The 18,955-nt window shown below is 35.7% G+C and overlaps 1 protein-coding gene across 1 annotated transcript in view; it reads right to left on the bottom strand.

Moving 5' to 3' along the window:
• SLC41A2 (solute carrier family 41 member 2) overlaps positions 1 to 18,955 on the bottom strand; it is a 55,620-nt gene that overhangs the window by 31,137 nt on the left and 5,528 nt on the right. Inside the window, exons 2-6 of the mRNA XM_064456020.1 lie at positions 15,331 to 16,068; positions 12,533 to 12,640; positions 7,364 to 7,435; positions 6,349 to 6,493; positions 4,352 to 4,498 (exon numbers count right to left, since the gene is read on the bottom strand). Coding sequence (XP_064312090.1) covers positions 4,352 to 4,498; positions 6,349 to 6,493; positions 7,364 to 7,435; positions 12,533 to 12,640; positions 15,331 to 15,882 — 1,024 coding nt within the window. The 5' untranslated portion in view covers positions 15,883 to 16,068. The remainder of the gene's footprint in view (positions 1 to 4,351; positions 4,499 to 6,348; positions 6,494 to 7,363; positions 7,436 to 12,532; positions 12,641 to 15,330; positions 16,069 to 18,955) is intronic.

Raw genomic sequence — 18,955 nt, 5'->3', positions numbered from 1 at the left:
CCTTTTTCCCTGCCTCTTCTGGGTATGCCATGAAGCATCATATCAAACCAAAGGCTGAGCACAGGTGTACAACGGTTACAGACAAGCATAAAGTGTCTACATAAATAATTTCCACCCTTCCAGTCTCTTTATCTGAAAACAACTCTTCCCACACAGAGAGAAGCCAGGAATTTACACTTTTGTTTCAGTACATTTAAGTAGTTGAGCTAATAAATCATAGGGAAAAATAGTTAATTCAGAATACAGTTCAGAGCTGAATCCCAGCCACTTAATTACTAGCCTAAAACTGTGGGTTTCTTTATAACATTTCCATTTTGCTTGTTATTCTAGCATTGAGAAACCAGGGAAACAACAGAAAGAACGTAAGAACATTTCTGGTGGGTGAGGCCAAAGGTCTCGTCTAGTCCAGTATCCTGTGTCTGACTATGGTCAACAGTTCAGGCTTGTGGAAAGAAGAGAAGAAAATTACAAGTTTAGTGTGATGCTTCTTCCAGTGTGCTCTGCCAGCTTCTGCTGCTGTTTGCCTCAGTGATTGCATCATTCAAGTTTCTGTCTGCACCTGCCTGTTCAATACTCTTCAATGGATTCTTCTCTAAATCACTTTGGTCCTCTTAATATATCATGGCAATAAGTTCTACACCCCAATCACATATTGTGTAAAAAGTTCCTTAATTTTTTTTTTAACCTGTTGCCTAAACATTTTCTGAATGCCTCTTCCCTGCCATTCATAACTTTATATACCTCTCCTGAGCTGAGGCTACTCCACACTTCTATTCCTTGTTACTATTTCATAGTTCAAATACATGCATCTTGGAAATAACACATTTCCAAGGGCTTTGTGGTATGTTCTTACTTTAGAAAGGCTCTGTTTCCTAAAAGAAAGAAATACAAAGACAGTAAAAAAAAACAAAAAACAAAAAACAAAAAAAGAGCAGAAGCGTCCATTTTAGCAGTAACTAGATAATAACATGTATCACCAAAACAGAAGTATTTCCAGAAGATCATATAGAAATTGGGAGTAGCTCTTAGAGGCGTACTTGAGCCTTCCCACTATGCATGTGTGGGATCTGCTTTTCAGCTGCAGTGGCTGACTAAAATGTCAGTGGCCATGACAGCTGAAAAAGTAGCGAAGGATCAGTTCAAACTGGCCCTACTTCTTTTTTTATTCCTCTGAAATACATTAGGCCATCTGTGACTGGAGGTGTAAATTTCTGGAAATATGTGTAAGGAAGAAAGAAGACCAAGTTTCTTTCCCCATCTTCTTGCTGGGGTTGCGTGGTTTTTGTTTGGGTTTTTTTCAGATTTAAAAAAAAGAAGGCATGTTTTAGGAGAAATTGAAATATTAGTAGTAATTAGTTACTCCTTTAAAAAAAAAGAATCATATTATTTGTAATTTATATAAAGCATGGGAAACAGTACTAGATATATTCACAAAATAGTATATGTCATTTATTTACAAATGACAAATGTAGCTACAATTAAAATAACAGCACATGTAACTAAGTTTTGCCTGTGGCCACAATTAAAAAAAGTTGGAAAGGAGAAGAGGAAACTGTTTAAAACCAGCAAGCCTCAGTATTAATGATTTACTGTCTTTGAGTCATATGGGTTCAACTTAGGCAATTATATAGAGAATATTGCAGTGCAAATACATAAGAAACTATTATTTATAGGGAAAAGATTTAGGAAACAAATTAAGAATCACTGGCCTATTCATTACAATGAAGTAACCCTTGCACCAAACCTAATCTCAGTGTTAACCCAAATTTGGCAACCTCTTCCAACACCACACCCACCCAGATAGCTAGTATATGCCAACAATCCTAGCTACCTCTCTCCTAGCTGACTTCTTTCCATCCAGCTGGTATACCAATTTCCAATTGGCACTTCATTGACTAGCATAAACCCTAATTTTGAATCGAATTCCAAATAAACATATCCATTGTTGGGACCTGAAATCTATTTTAAGCAGAATAACCCAATGTTCCAGCCTAGTAAGACTTCTGGGCATAGCAATGAATCTAGAAAAATAGTCTCTAATGAGCTAAATTCTAATTATTATCCCAGTCCTAGCATTAGCTAGAGACACCAAAAATCAGTACAACAAAGGCTTCCTCTCTGTTCTACTCATCAGAAGAAAAGAAACGAGAGGTTAAAAAATCTTTACTAATTTTCTTTTCACTGTAATTCTATCAACTTCCTTAAAAGAAGTATCTAAAGGAAGTATTTGAGAAATAATTTATTAGAACACAATATAAAGTACTTAAATATGGTTATGAAATAAACAATACAAGTTTTAAAAAAATATAACAAATACTAAAAATGCCTGTATTGCACACTGATACATTTAAGCAGACATCCTCTCAACACTTTCTAAATACAAAAAAAATCAAATACTGAAAATATAAAATGAGTTGAAAACTAAGAAAAAATATGGCAAGTTACACCAAAGTAGCTTGAGTCTTATTAGATACTTCTTCTGACTGATGTTGTAACAGAGACAGAATAAATCAAATTTTGACATAAAAAGGCTTGAACAATGAACATAGATGTGAAGAATATATGTCGTGAGATCAACATGTCTGGTAAAACAATAATAGACAACAAATTTTGGCATGTGGTATACTATACTATAATTGTCTGTAATTATGACTTTTAAAACACAATATACTTTAAATAGTTTCTATGGAAGTAGTCAGCTGCAGAAATAATTTGATTTTAAATATGTTCTGAATGTTGTTCTTCTGTTAGAAAATGTTTTCACACTTTTTGTTTCTTCATGGGCGAGATGAAGAAACAGGAAGAAAAAGACTGATTTTTGAGTTCCTCATTCTCATTTTCCAAGGTCACATCTCCTTTGTGACAATCAAGAATTTCATGACATCAGCCACTAGCTGAGCATGCTTCTAATACTAATTATAGGCACATTCACTTTTAGCAGACATTGTGATGATGAACCTTCTTCAGTGGTCTGCTCCTTTAAGAGAGTAGGAATTAGACAGTACAGGCCAAGAAATCAGAAAAACAGTTTCAAAGGGACTACAGAAACATGCAAATAACTAGTAGAAGACAAGAATTGCAGGCAGAAAAAAAAGTCATTCATAAGAAAATTAGTTCAGAGCTGCATGTGTAATTCACCTGTTCATAACTATTAGTGGGAAAATACACAAACAGTAAAAAACTGTCATCAAGAAGCCAGACAGAATTCGTGCATGAAGTAGGATTAGATCATTGCCCTCTGTAGTCAGTAGTCAGAGAAGACCTCTCCTTTGGTGCTTAGCTATTCAGAGTGGTTATACATTTTTTCTTCTTTCATGGCAGAACTGCTTTCTGAAGAAAGATACAGCTAAATTTGCAGAATTATGTTTGAAATACAGTCACCAAATTTATAAGACGAAAACACAAGACAGCAGGTCCACTATTTGGAAGAGCTGAAAGTGGTTACTTTACTGAAAAGCAGAAGGAAATGATGGTAAGATCAAGCACAGGGAACAGGAGGGAGACATGGAAGTGTCACACTGTGAGGGAAACAAGAGATGGGAAAGAGCTGAGGAAACCAGTACTGGAAGCTGGAGTAGAGGCGTTGAGGAAACAAGAAGGTATTGCAATGGGAGCTGGAAAGCACTCGGAACAAATCAGAAGGAAACTCATAATAGCCTTTGCATAACTCGTTTAAAAGTCATAGTAATCACAAAGCATAAATCTATCTAAAATTAGGCTTCACTTCTTTGAATACATACTTGTAGACTTGCTACTGCTACTTAGAGTAATTAAATTATTGTTATTTTGATTTCTGGGCATAGCTGCAGCTCAAGATATACTTGAATGGTGTCTAAAACCACACCCTAACAAAAAAAAAAAAATTCTCAAAGCAGAACTCCCCTCCTAGCAGCTTATCAAGATAGCCAGTTCAACTCCTTCCCCTTAGTGCAAGGGGAAAACAATTCAAAAGGGCCCTGGAGAGCAGATATTTGATTTAGGGATGGGCATTCAAGAAAACTTGGATGAAGACAGCTTCCCTCCCCACACAAGAAAACAGAGTAAATTCAGGAACTACAGTTTCTAATTCACATGTAGACTGACTGTGATGCTATGAGTCTTTTAGATACTAGTAGATTGTGCCAAGGTTGTGGTTAGTGACTGCTATCATTTAAAAAAAAAAAAAAGAAAAAAAATAAAAGAAAGATCACAGTATAACATTGCAACTGAAGATTTACCATTCAATGGTATAAGTGTTGACAGAAAAGTCAAACAGAAAGGTTTTCTAAACCTCTCCCTCCCTGCCTTCTCCCCACCTTCCTAACCCAAAAGCGGTTCCTAGGGAGAAATACACACTTAGAAACATACTTACCAAGGCAAGTATAAAGACCCTGACTTATCCATGCCAGTATTGCAAGAGTGATAAGATCTCCAAAACTTGCTGCTATAGGAGTGGCAACATTGTCAGGATTAATACCAGTCTTCTTTGATCCAACAATAACTCCAACCATTATTATACCTAGATTCAACAAAGACGACAGTACAGTAACCAGATCTACTTTTGTAACTCCACAGAAAATTCCAAGATAATGGCAATTTAAATTTATAAATGAAGTCAGTGCTTTTGTCCCGTGATGATTATTCTTTCCACCTGATGTCTGTATTTTTAAGTTTTAGCCAGTTTAAGTTTTAGCCAGTTTTAAAAGAACTTTCTGTACAATGAACTATTTTGCCTATGATTAGAATTAGCGTTACTGAAATTGTAAATCAGCCATTCCCTGAAGAAAAAAAAATGTGCAGTGTATTATTTCTACACCCTATTAACTTTAGCTGACTGAATTTCAAATTACACTGACCTGAAAACAAGATAAGATTAAATATTTTGACATCTGATATTGTGGAAGGTTTCCAGTCATGGACTTAGCACCAAACATCAAGAAGCTACACCATAAATTAAAACCAAGACAACATATAAGAATGCTACTTGCTACACAGTTACAAAATTTTTAATTAGAGATGCTGGTTTCTACTTTTTTCCTACAAACAGCAATAGTAACTTTTAAAGAGGCATTTCCCTCTAGAATGCAAGTGGCTACCAAAAATAAAATTCATATTGTTATTAACAGATGCCTTTGGCATAACCTGAGTAATTTCCCTCTCATTGTATAATACACATAAGAGCTTCAACTGTGTATACTATCTTTTATGTTCTTTTAAAGAAGTTTTGAAAGATTGGTATTATCATTTTCATGTATTTTAGCAATATTATGTATTGAAGGCTATATTAGGAGTTCATTTCCAGAGAAACTGCCTAAAGAGTTACACTCCACAAAATTCTCAAAAGAAAAAACTGAAATGATCCTGTAGGATCACAGTATTTCAAAAGCACCTGTTTCACATGTAGGAGGATGAAACTCAGAAAGTAATTTCCTGTGCTGGCTCATCACCAGACAATAACAAAAGTTTCTCTTCATGTCCCAATTACATATGAGAAGTAAAAAAATGCACTTATATTCCCCAGTTGTGCATGATCACATTCAATGGCTTTATAGTCACTAAAAAACCCATGCACTCTTAATTCCATGCAAACCTTTAACGAGTTTTGCAATTTTCATGTAAGTAAGCATATCAAATTAGAAAGAAAAAAGGGAAGTTAAACATTTTACTTGACTTCCTATTGTTAAGACTACTGACTACGTATTTTCATTAAGAACATGCCACAAGTAGAGGTACCTTCCCCCCCCCCCCCCCCCCGACATTCATTAAATAGTCTTTTACGGTTAAATGTTTCCTTACAATTGGGAAGAGAAGATTAAATTCATCATGCCATATGGCTCCAGACAGACATTGGCACTGTTTGTAGAGGGGCACTTGAACTTGGCCCAAATCCTTCACATAACAAGCTAATTTGTTCACTTCAGATACAAAGCAGAGCACAAACTAACATACAAGCAGCTTGGACAGCCAGGGAGTTTGGGTTCAGCTGAGCGAACATCCAGGCTCACTTGAGCTTAATTACAAATAGGTTCTACCTGTTTAGTACTAAGAATATATTTTGTACATTAATCAATATAGAAAGCAGGGGAAAAAAGATCTCCATCATATTAGGTAAAATCTAAAAAACATACTTTTTTTTAAAGATATGCTCAGCAGATCATGCAAATCAAACCTTTTCAAAGAATATGACAGGAGAGGAATGCAATATGCAAGCCTGTATGGAAATGGCAAAAGGGCATCCTATCCTCACCTGTGTTTCAGATGTATTATACCTTACTGGATTTAAATTTTTAAGGAATAGCAACACAATATACATTCAGCGTCCACAGAAAACTAAATAACTGTAAAAAGTAGCATATATACTCCTTTTACCTTGTAAAAGAGAAGCTATGAAGGCAGTTGCTACGCTGCTAGAACACAGAAGGACTGAATGATCAAAGCGGTATTTGCCCTCTGGAATCCAGCCCAATATAACTGCTGCCACTGCTGCCAGAAAACCAACTACTGTTGCCTGAACCTGGAAAAGAAAAAAAAGGGTGAACAATTCCTAAAATAACTGATAAACTTAAAAGGACTACAGAATCATTTTCTGTTATTCTTTCATCCTATCTACATTTTTTCACAAGGTATAAAGGGAGTATCCACATCCACTTTGTAGCGATGATGATAACCTTGGATGATCAGGAAGATAAATCTTATGCCAGCAGAAAAGGCTTTACCAATGTTTCAGAGACTCAAGAATAACAAAACTAAAATCAGGGAAAAGAGATGAGGATTTACAGGAGCCAAAGCTGAAATGCCTGAAGAGGCTTCTAAGGCCACTTAAAACAGTGAAATCACAGTATAAATAGTTCATTTCTTTTTTGAGAATGTTGTATTATAACATATGAACACAAAATAGTTCTTAGCCTTAAAAAACAGTTGCTTTGGAGAACAAACATTCCTCAGAAGACCCGGCTATTTAAAATATTGCTTATTGTCCAAAAGCTCCATATCATACCTCCTTTAAACATTGAATCCAATGCAAATCCAGTACTGAAAACATCTGAGAGGTCAAATTTAAAGGGTTTTGCCAAACCTGAAATTTTTTGCTAATCATCCTCACATCCTCTTTCAGAAAAATTAAAAAGGAAATACCCTTGGTACAGACACAAAGAATACTTTAACTCTTCTTCTGAGAAATACAAGCTCATATTGTTTTAGAAAAGAACTCCACTGTTCAAAGAACATCAGGCAGGCAAACATTATGTGTTAAGTATGAACCAGTGTAGTCGAGCTAGTTTCCCATTAACACTGTCCATCTCCATACTTACCAATGTTTGTGATGGACTTTTTCAATAACTTTGCTCATTTGCAAGAGTGAATCAAATACATCCATTATATTTACCTGTTTTAAGGCCAAATTGCCAATTATCAGGTTCCATTTCTCAATGGGAGAATCCATTTTTCCAATATTTACCTGTCAAAATTACAAAATAATTTCAGATATTTGGGTTTAAAATTGTATTACTTGAAAATGCACTAATAAGGCAGAAAACCACAAATAATTCAACTCGTACAAAAAAAGAGGCATTTTGTAAGCAAGTTAAAACTAAGCTACGCTTTTTTCAAGTCCAGTGTTACTGTTGATTTTAAATCGTACTTACAGTATCTATCCAAAAGTAGCTGAACTTGATGCAGTTTTACACAGTAACTTGTTTAACATTAGCTTACTGTGCAAGATACACTAGCCGCCTTACATTCCAGGAATGTCCAAGCGCCACCAGTGATTAGATCAATGGCTGAAAGGGAAACTTATCAGTGTTCAGTCACTTAAGACTGAAATTGTTTCTATGGCCCTTAAATTCTATAAGCCAATAGAAAAAAGTGTATATACATGTGTGTGTGGACACACACACTTTCATGCAAGTGTGTTAATTGACTGCAGTGCAACTACCCGCATAGAGAAAATGCAAGTGCCTATGGAAGATCAAAATCCACATCTTGTACTGTTTAGTATTCTAACTTTTCATTTATACAGTACAACTAGAGACTTAGGATGCTGTAAATTATATAAGCCCAGTCCTAAGGCAGTAGCTGGAAAGATGGCAGATAAATTATTCTAAGGAAAGAAAAAGTACATACATACTTTTCTATAATGTATTTCCTAATTTTAATTATGTTTTTGAGTTAGAGGACAAGTTCTGAAGAACAGTACATATCACTGCAGTATAACTATATTTTAAGTAACTTTGTTTTTGAGATAACTGAACAATTTTTTACGTTGAGCATAAATTTGTGGTTTTTTCCAATAGAATACTAATTTATAAGATAACCTACTTCTCAAAACACAGAAAGTCTTAATGCATATTTTTTTCCCTTTTCTCATAATTCTTTTCCTGTTGGTTTTACTTCCATTTCTTTTCCACTTTGTTTCATTTGTGATAGTAGTGACTTGCAAGGAACAAAGTTTAAAAGAAATGCTAGCTTAAACTTAAAAATATAATAAGACACTTTATCTCAATCTACACTATAAATATTTTAAAGTATTCAAAGTACAGTCAAAGCTCTGCAAATACATGCATTAAATTTAAATGTTGCAGGAATATTTAAGGAAGTGCAGATAAGAATATCCTCTATATCCTTCTTAAATATATATGCCAAATGAATGAAATGGCAGGCTATGGAGACCTTCACTCTTTTTCTCCTTTGAAAAGTATCCAAAAATCCCTGTTAAAACAGTAATCTTGCAAAATGCTTAATCCGGCCAAAAAGTGAGCTGCTGCCAAATGGCATAGTTCTTTTCTCCCCTACTATCAGCTACACGTTCACATTTACGTTCTTGAACTACATCTACCAACTCCATGAGTGAGTTCATGGCAACATGAATTTGCTTGCTTGTTTGGTTGAAAAGGATTTTTTTTTTTCAGGGAGCAAAAAAGGGTCATCATCTACAAAATGACCTGATCCACCACATGTGACCATGTAACCATGTACAAATGCTCTTAGGGTTTGGAAGAGAGTAAAAGAGCAGGATGACTCCTTTCACCTGCAGATTTCCATAAAGTATGAACAAGTTTAATGTGTTACTGTGGAATAGATGGACCTAAAGAAAAAGTTTGTAAAGTCAAATTGCTAACGCGTAACCCTATGAGACACAGTCAAAACAAGAGTCTGTGTAAGTTTACAGGGATAAGTGGTATTTTGTTGTTGCTTTGGGCTTTTTTTACTTCCTCTTAAAAAATAAGAAAAAGGAATAAGGAGAAAAGGTACAGTGTGAACCAAGACAATGAGAGTGACTCAAACTACAAAACAAATTTGAGAAATACAAACCACACAATATAAATATTGTGCTTGAATGGGTAGTTGACTTAAGTACACCGCACATGGTTACACCAGCACAGCAGCGGGAAGAGGGAGAATGGTTTACATTAACACTAACATCAAAGAGAAGTACAAGCTATGCCCTGAGGTAGATTAAAAGCATGGTTTTGAGACAGATTTAGTGAAATGACTTTTTATAAAGAGGATGGGAAATTGTGAGTGACCAGTAACAAGCAGCTAAAGTAGGAATTTGGGCAACAAGATGAATGAAAGTGATCAGGCAAAACTTGAAACCAGATATATTATGGATAACAGAAACTTGCTAACAGGACATTACTTTTTGGCTGACTAAATAATTACAGTGGAGTAAAGATATGTGGAGCATAGACATGTCTGCAAATTCAGATAAAGTTATAAGCTAAAGGAGCAAGAGGAGTACGAATTAGCTCCGATGCTGAACTCATGTTAGAAATTTCCTCATCAAAGGTGAAGCTATTCACAATGCAGAGTCTTGCATTTACTATAAAGACAGTAGCTGGTAGGGAGCCAGCTAGTGCAAATTTAGGGCAGAGAAAGGAAGATTAACCATAAAGCTGCCTCCAAATAACTGTTTAGATATGACCTGAATTAGTATACTCCTTCAGTTTTCACCTAGGATGAGGGTGACAGGACCAAAGACTGGATGGTTAAAGAGAGTAGGGGGTGAATGAAATCAATGTGAAGAGTACAAAAGTCAGAATAACCTCTTTCACAGTGGTCTGAGAGAATGTAAATTACAGGTCCAGTAGTAAGCTTTTTGATTAAACTCTCCAGTAAGGAACGATGCAATATGGCACAGAACCTGTTTTTAAAACCTTGGGGAAGCAGAGCAATCAAGGCAGCTGCCCTGGAGTTTAAATTCGTATATGGCAACAAAGCCCAGGCTGTCACCTGTAAGAAGTTACATGTAACATGTAACAGATTTCCACAGTTTTTTGTTTTGTTTTTGCTTTTTAAACTAACAATTAAAAAAAGAAAAAAAGCACATTACCGAGCTCTTATGTATTTGTTTGCCTTTGCAGTAGCACTCTGGGGGATGCAGCTGGCTACCCACCAGCTCGCAGAGCTGTGCACATTGCAGCTGATGTTGAGCATGAAAAAAGACATATAAGAGAAAGTTGGAATGTTCTCTGCAAGATAAAAGCCATTTTTTTCTGGGTTTTCCTATATACAAGCTAAATATAATCTGCTAGCTGGCTGAACATGTGCCAGCAGTGTGCCCAGGGGCCAAGAAGGCCAACAGCATCCTGGCTTGTATCAAGAATAGTGTCACCACTGTTAGTAGGGAAGTGATCATGCCCCTGTACTCAGCACTGGTGAGGCTGCACCTCAAATACTGTGTTCAGTTTTGGGCCCCTCACTACAAGAGGGACATTGAGGTGCTGGAGCATGCCCAGAGAAGGGCAACGAAGTTGCTGAAGGGTCTAGAGAGCAAGACTTCTGAGGAGAGGTTGAGGGAACTGGGTTTGTTTAGTGTGGAGAAGAGGAGGCTGAGGGGAGACCTTATCGCTCTCTACAACTACCTGAAAGGAGGCTGTAGTGAGGTGGGGGTTGGACTCTTCTCCCAGGTCACTAGCGATAGAACGAGAGGAAACAGCTTCAAGCTGCATGAGGGGAGGTTTAGACTGGATATTAGGAAAAACTTCTTTACTGAAAGAGTGGTCAGATATCAGAACAGGCTGCCCGGAGAGGTGGTAGAGTCGCCATCCCTGGAGGTATTTAAAAGACATGTAGACATGGCACTTAAAGTCATTGTTTAGGAGACATGGTAGTGTTGGGCTGATGATTGGACTTGATGATCCTACAGGTCTTTTCCAACCTTAACAATTCTATGATTCTATGAGAAAACAAGACTGAGTAGCTAAGGCTGCCATTGACAAAGATACAACAAAACATGTCAATTCTTATGTAAGAAAGAATGGATATGGGGCAAAAGTAATCAATTTCTATAATGGGCATGACACAAGCAGCCCTTCATAGGGCTGCTAAGGCTACATCCATCATGGTGTGCATTTGGGCAATAACTCAATATAATGTGGCAATGAAAGTTATTACTGACAGAAAGCTGGGAGACCTTGTCAATATAAAGCATTGTAATATCATACAAAAACTGGATGACCTTGAGGATTACAGCAACAAAAACAGATTAAATTCAATAGTAGAAATGCAAGGTCATGCACTTATGGACTAATAATATTTCTGCCAGAAGATGGGAGTGACAGCTGGATATAACACAAAAGGAGAAATATGGGAACACAGTCATTGATCACAAAGTGACTGTAAAATCTAAATCTGACACTGCTAAGAAAATAAGCACATATAAACTTCGAAAGTTTCAAGCACAATTTTTGAAAGAAACAAGGAAGTGTTATTCTACAAAGCCCTACTGAGGTCTCATCTGGAGTTTTGACCAAACATTTTCTAGAAAGCTTCATTCAAACAGGAAAAGACAGACAGAGGGGACCTTCTGGAGAACATAAAAATTATGTCACAAAGGAGAAACACTGCACAGGGCAGTGTCATCCAGAAATAGTTCAGCCACGTTATTAGAAGATTGTGTTTACAATAGTTATCCACACACAGAGAAAAGATATATGGTAAGGTAATCTGGCTTGCTTAGGCTAAAAAAAATGAAGGGATGGAACATCTCCTGAGATGTAAAAGAGCTATGACAAATACATAAGAAGAAACAGAGAAAACATATTTATGCTGTGTTACAGTGTTGACACAGACAAAAAAATAAGCACACCCAAGAAATCTCACCATGACAACACAACAAAAAGGAATAAAATTATTTAGCCAGAAAGATACAAAAGAGTTTCTTACATTTTGATCAACAAAGGTCTAGTGAGGCAATAGAAGCAATGCTTCATTTTGGTGCCACACAAATGTATGCATTTTGCTAGCCTATTCAAGCCCCATCAAAGCCAAAGAGGTCTATCAACCTGACAGATACACATGGAAAGCTCAAAAATCTACTTTATCTGTTCTACATGATGATGCAGAAGAGACCAAAGAAGTAAAATTTTGACATGTGGAGATTAGAAGAGGGTTGCCTTTTTAACTTTGCCAACTTAATAACAGATTTAAAGAGCCCCCGTAACAGCCAGATTAAGCCAGAAACATAAAACACTTGTGTTCCAAAGATTTGGTTTCATTTTGAAATATTTACAACATGTATCTGAAGAGGGAAGGGGAAGAGAAAGTTACTCACAGCAGTTGACAGCCGGGATGCCAAGGTCATCTCCAAATTTCCTTTGAGACCAAGAAGTGCAGGAACCAAGATAAAAACTTCAGTGACATTCTTGAACACATCCCAGTGCTATTTAAAGGATATAGTGGAAAAATTCAACTGAAAAATTCTCTTTAGACCATCTGCAAAGTATTCAAAAATTTCTCTAACTCACAACTAAGGCCTCTAAAAAAAAAATATTTTTATATTAGACCTAAAAGTCTAAAGCTATAACTGTTATCTATCTAGATAAAATAGATTTATGACTGCATATTACTACTTCAAAGACAAGAATACCAAAAGTAAAAGATACAAAACTTGGCCTTGAAACAAACCTAGTTAAAAAAATATGTCATTAATTTGAAGGTTTTTTTTTTTAATGACTTTAAAATAGTACCAGGTGCTATGACTGCTCTTGAATTCTGCTCTTAATTTACAATATTTTCATCTTTTCCCTTCCAGCTGTGTAGAAACTTCAAATAAAACCAGCAAGGAATTAGCTGTCAAATGGACAGAGCCTGTAAGTAAAAAAAGCTTCTCTTAATTCTTTTACTTCAAAGTGTGAAATATAGAAGAGTACAGTTTTCCGAACCCCAGATTTTATAAAGCAAAGACAAACTCTCTCATAATTTTTTGTGTGTGTTGAGTTCTCAGCACAGAAATGCTCTGCTACTTTATACGTCTGTCAATCCATGTATTTCATTTGTAATCATCAACTTTACCTAAACTAAAATAACAAAACTGTAAATTGTCTTTGAATTCAGGGATTTACAATTATCTAAATTATTAATTTAATTTTTAAAATTCCTCAATTCTTAAATATAAACAAGATCTGAGAATTGCCTATATGTGAAGTTACCTACGTATTTACTACTGGGAAAGAATAGCCATGAAATGGTTTGTAAAAAAAAATAAAATGCTTAGAATGCTTTGTTGTCCTCAAATCTTCATTTTCAAAACACGTCATATTTCAATATCCTGCTGACATCACAGTTTAATGCTTAGTTTAAAAAAAGGTAAAGAAATATAGTACTGACACTAGCGATTTATGTCACATGTCTCTCACACATGGTGAGTTGGACTGGGAAAGCAATAAAGATTAAAAGTAATATAGAAGGAAAAATCATTATATATCTCAATCCAGCTCAAAAAACAGCTACACAGCTGTCCCCTTATGGGAGGGAAGGCAAGGTGAAACATCGGGTTGGAACCCAGTAGTGGCAGTAGGCATTAATGTGTCTTTTGGCTGATCATTATGCTGTTTCATGAAGTAAATTATATATTAACAATACAAACAATGCATCTGTACAAAGATTAAATTGGTCAGATGTAAATGAGCAAAGCGCAAGATGAACATAAAACAGTGCAAGGAAGCAGTCAAGTTTGCATGTCAATTTTTATTTTCCCTTTTCCTGATCTATAAAAGTGTCTTTTCATTGCAATTGATTGAAATCTAAGCTTCCTTTACTCAAGATTTTAGTGACAAAGATGGTCCCCTCTTACTCCTCTTTAAATTAACTTTGTAAACTCTTTAAGTGTAGCTAAAGAAAACTCTAAAGCTGAATGAAACAAAACAAAACAAAAGAAAAATCAAATTAATTTCTCTACTGTCTTTCAGTTTGAATACTGTGGTTATTTAATATTTTAAAATAATTTTTGTGAATCTACTCATACAGGAAGAGAGAATCCACAAGGTTTACATTTATAAGACATTTCTGGTTTCTAAAAAACAGAAATTACGTAGGAAATAAAAAGTAAATATAGCCTTCAAAATACAAAGAGAAGGCAAGAAAACAGGCTAGTCCAATAGATCTTTCTTAACTGTTACTTTCTCCAGAGTTTTCTTCAAATATCACTGCACAAAGAATTATTTCATATGCAACTGTTACTTTTAACTCCATTGAAATACTGCTGAAATCTAAAACTGCGTTAAGCTAGAAACCAGTCCTAAAAATGTTCCATATCAGTAGGGTCTTAGTTATATAATACTCCAGAACAGGTTTTAAAAATGTTATTAAACTGAAAACTTAAAATTCAGAGAAAGTTCTATTTTATCTTAACCCTGAATAACTAGCATCAGTTAAATCTGTAACTACAAACTAAGATAATGTGGCTTCTCTGGGCATACTGCAATTATATTTCAAGGTGGGCATGACTTTGCAGCCCTGTTCACACCACTCATGTTTGTAATTCTGAGTGTTCAGTATACCTAATATTATACAATAAAGTCACTTACATACACCTGAATATTCAAAAAAGCTTTCAATCACTTCACAAGAATTTCATATAACATATGAACATAACGTACATTTTCATATACCATATGCATTATCATGGACCAAACCTACACAGTATTTCAGAAACTGCATATACTCGAGGTACACAAGGAGGTGAGATAATGCAATAAATTCTTCTAACCTTTTTAAACTCCTGTGTTGCAGCATCACGATTAATTACAGCTTCCACTTTACTTACACGTTTACTAGTTTCAACAGAATTCTGCCTCATTACTATATTCTATCTTTAGTTAAAGCAGAGGGTAACAGTTTTATTCACCAGATCACTGTGGCTAAGTGACAACACCTACCAAGACTCAAATGACTCAAAATGAAACATTGCAACTGTTTAAGATGAGGTTTGGGGAAAAGGAGTTCATAGTAGCAGAACCAGACACAGACCTAATTATTCCTCAATACTGTAAACATCTACAATACCACGCATTAAAATTATCAACCCCACAGACTACCTGCTAAAAAAAAAATTCCAAACCAAATACTAACCTGTACGATATCCAAAACCATGCCAGCAGAAACTGTTCCAAATCCTGCTAGCAAAAAAGGTACAAGTATCTGTAATGCCATAATACTACTAGATTCTTTGGGTTGTTTTCTGCTCCCTTCCACAATGATATCTTCATTACTGTCACTAGATAGGTTGTCTTCCTGCAACATGGCATCTGTTTCTGATGTGTCCATTCCATCACAGTAATTATAACTGGTAAAATCATCATATTTAGGGCTACAGCTAGATGGGCTGTGTCCATTACTACCATGAAAACTTGGTTCCGAGAAGTGATGGTACTCTGGGTGTTGTTCAGACCTAACATTAAAATTGTGTCCTGCCTCTTGTAATCCATCTTGCCAGACACCATTCAGTTTTTTGTGTCTTTCATTCTGGTTTATTTGGTAAACAACAGGAACCATACTCAAAAGCAGTCTCAAAAATTTATCAGACTGAATTGTATTAAGATTTATGGTCCAGTTTACAAAACCTCTGTCATGAACTTTGTTATTTTTTTTGGAGATGGTAGATCTGCCTTTCCAGTTAGTCATAGTGCTACAGAGGTACAGGTTGAAAAGCACTTTGTTCTTCAGACGTCAGTGAAGAAATCTTGTAGATGAGTCAAGTGCCACACTTGAAGATTTTAAAATATATACACCAAAATGATCCTTTTTTGCATGTGAAATTGTTTTTTCATTGATCTCAGATCTTCAACAATTCCATAAGCAGGACTGGATCTGCAAAAAAGTAAAAAGTACATATTCAAGCTTTAAAATATTTTAACTCAACAGAAGACACAAGATACTGGTTTAAATCACCCAATATCTTTCCAAAGCAAGTATTTGTAGAAATGCCAAACTCCTCCAACATTCAACTGCCTAAACTGAAAGACATTAGAAGGTAAAAAGGGAAAGTTGGTGGATAAGGAAGTTTCACAAACCGGTGTACTTTCCAGGGAAAGAAAGAGACAGCAATGGGGACAGTAAGTGAATTGGTGAGGGCCTAGCTTTTGCCTTTTTAAAGCCCAGGAAGTCAAAGTCTTCAGGCAGATACTGTCTGTAGCCCTAGACTTCCAGTGGCCTTGAAAGCAGTAGGTCTCCAGAGAAGCATACTCCTGCAAGGTGCAAGGGTATGGACAAATGGAACCCACACAATGCACTGTGGGGCCACTGTTTTTCCTCCCACTCTATGCTAACAGCAAGAAGCATGGAAAAATAAGGGGAAAAAAAAACCCCTAACTTTCAAAACGCTACCAGAGGTGGTAAGCCCAAAGCAATACTCTGGGTGGCAAATGTCTTACGTGTTGACAGTCCTTCCCTCCATCCCCATAAAAAGATGACAAACTGACATTGATATGTACAATTCAAAAGCATGTTAACTTAAAATCACAGTAACTGAATTTTCTCTGAAGTAAGCATACAAATTATGTTGAAGAACTACTATATACATAATAAAACTGGCCATTTTCATAAAATACTACATCAAGGAAAAGAGACAGTAATGAAATTCAGACCAGTTAGTCTGAAATAGTTTAAATTAGTCTAATTTAAAAATAAACCTGCAGTACTATATTCATAAATATGGCATATTAAAATTTAATTAAAATTAGAAGAAATGTTAGGAGTTAGGATAATTAAAATAAAGATATTAAAAATCTGATTTTAATGTCATTTTGCATGAGGTGTAGGTTGCAGATATTTCCTGAAAGACAGGTTATTCTGATGTCTAGTAACCACTAAAATGTAATTATTTGATCAATATTAACACTTGCTGTGGCTGGTTTGTTTTTCTTTCTGCAAATCATGAAAACAATATATATTTTATGTTTACTGTGATTTAACATGCATTTATTTCTACTTTGAAGTTTCCATATGGTAGAAAATTCAACAATTATATGTTGGCAGCCTTACATCATTTGACGTTTCCTCCATCAGAAGCCACTTTACCTTTCTCTTCTTCAGTTTTCATGTGGTAATAATAGTTACAGTAATTTACTGAAAGAATTACAGTTTTCATTTGACTTGAAGCTTTGTTGACTTTGGTATTTATTACTAGACTCCATGAATACCGGTAAATGATTAGCATAAACAAAGAAACAAAGGTCAGGCAGAGCGCACCAGAACCATGTGGGATAACAAAATTCCACAAGTTGAAGACACTGTATCTATGCAAAGCTGGGAAAACATATTTTTACAGGCTGCAAGAAATAAAATAGTTTAGGGTTAGAGATTTTTTTATCTATTTTTCCTATGAAAATGAGATTCCTAAGATCATATCATTTATGTTATGATTTCTGTACTTCCCCTCCCTCCATTTCAATGTTTTTAAGACATCCAATATTTCTGGAGCGATTTCAGACAGATTTGTCAGAGAGTAAAGATGTCAAACCTTTTCGTAACTAACAGCCTTATAAAAGATCAAAATTTGTGCCCTTGCTGTAAGGCATCTTCAAACATCAGTTAGAAAAACTGATTCATATATAGCCACAGCAAGTCCACTTCCAAAGTCCTGCTCATCACAGAATTACTTATTTTGTTTTTGTGAGTAAAGAGACAACTCAGACACAACATCAAGGTTTTCCCTTTGTCAATGACTTTATCCAAGGGAGCTCTGACCAAGAAATAAGTATTTAAAAAATTACAATGGAGTTTATAGCTTGATTTAGAAAGAAGCCAAGCTTTGCAAGAAAATGCATTCTTTTTTCCACAAGACCAACAGAGGAATTTAAGTAACCAAGATTCCTGCAATATCTTTTGCCGCTCTGTATGGGGATTGTGCTATGTTGAGCCTTTTAGCATAAGCGCATAAAACCTCCTAGGCCTCAATTCTGTTTTCCACATGCTTTAATTAGGAGTAACAAAACAACTTTTTCTGCTATCCTGGAGGAGCTCTAACCACAGGCCAAAACGGTGCTTTGTTAAGCGTACAGACAGACAGAACAAGGAGAGGTAATTTTGTTTCTTCCTGGCCCAAAAGTGGCATTATGAAAGTAAAAGAAAAGGTACATAAGACAAGCAGAAGCAGATGTATTGTTAAACTAGCAAAATAACTGTTATCAATTTCTATGACAACAGTGAAGATCTTTATAGAAGGATTAAGAGCAATACAAGAGAAGGGAAGTTCATGGAAGTTGAGGAAAATTAAAATTTCAGGAAGGGTATAGCCTAGGGTGCTGAAGGTTGCCAACTGATATATGACGATGGGAAGTGGCATACTTCTGAAGTTTGCAGAGGGAAAAGCTTTGGATCACTTTAGCCGGCTGAGTTTCAGTGGGTCACAAGAAGCATCTAGATTAGAGAAACTTTATGATAGGATTCAAAAATGGGATGGAGATTTAAGATGTAAACGTGTCTGTGATGAAAGACACGTACTCAGACCCACAGCAACCCCATGGGTTTTTTTGGGGGTGGTGGTAATTTTTTTGAGGAAAGGTGGAGGAGAAACAAATGAAGGATTTTATTTTATTCACAGCGAAATAAATACACTGAGAAAACTTCCCAATAGCTTTAACAAGTCAGAGTCTGGCTCTCATTGTGGTTTCTCCAATACGTCCTCCAGTCACATCATCGGAGTGCTAGACCAGTGACTCACAGAAGTTATTCATTGGTCTGGAACTCTGGCCAA

The sequence above is a fragment of the Phalacrocorax carbo genome, chromosome 1 (genome assembly GCF_963921805.1).
Source record: "Phalacrocorax carbo chromosome 1, bPhaCar2.1, whole genome shotgun sequence".
Lineage (NCBI taxonomy): Eukaryota > Metazoa > Chordata > Aves > Suliformes > Phalacrocoracidae > Phalacrocorax > Phalacrocorax carbo.
The sequence above is the reverse complement of the archived record's forward strand: the minus strand, read 5'-3'. Positions and strand labels throughout refer to the sequence as shown.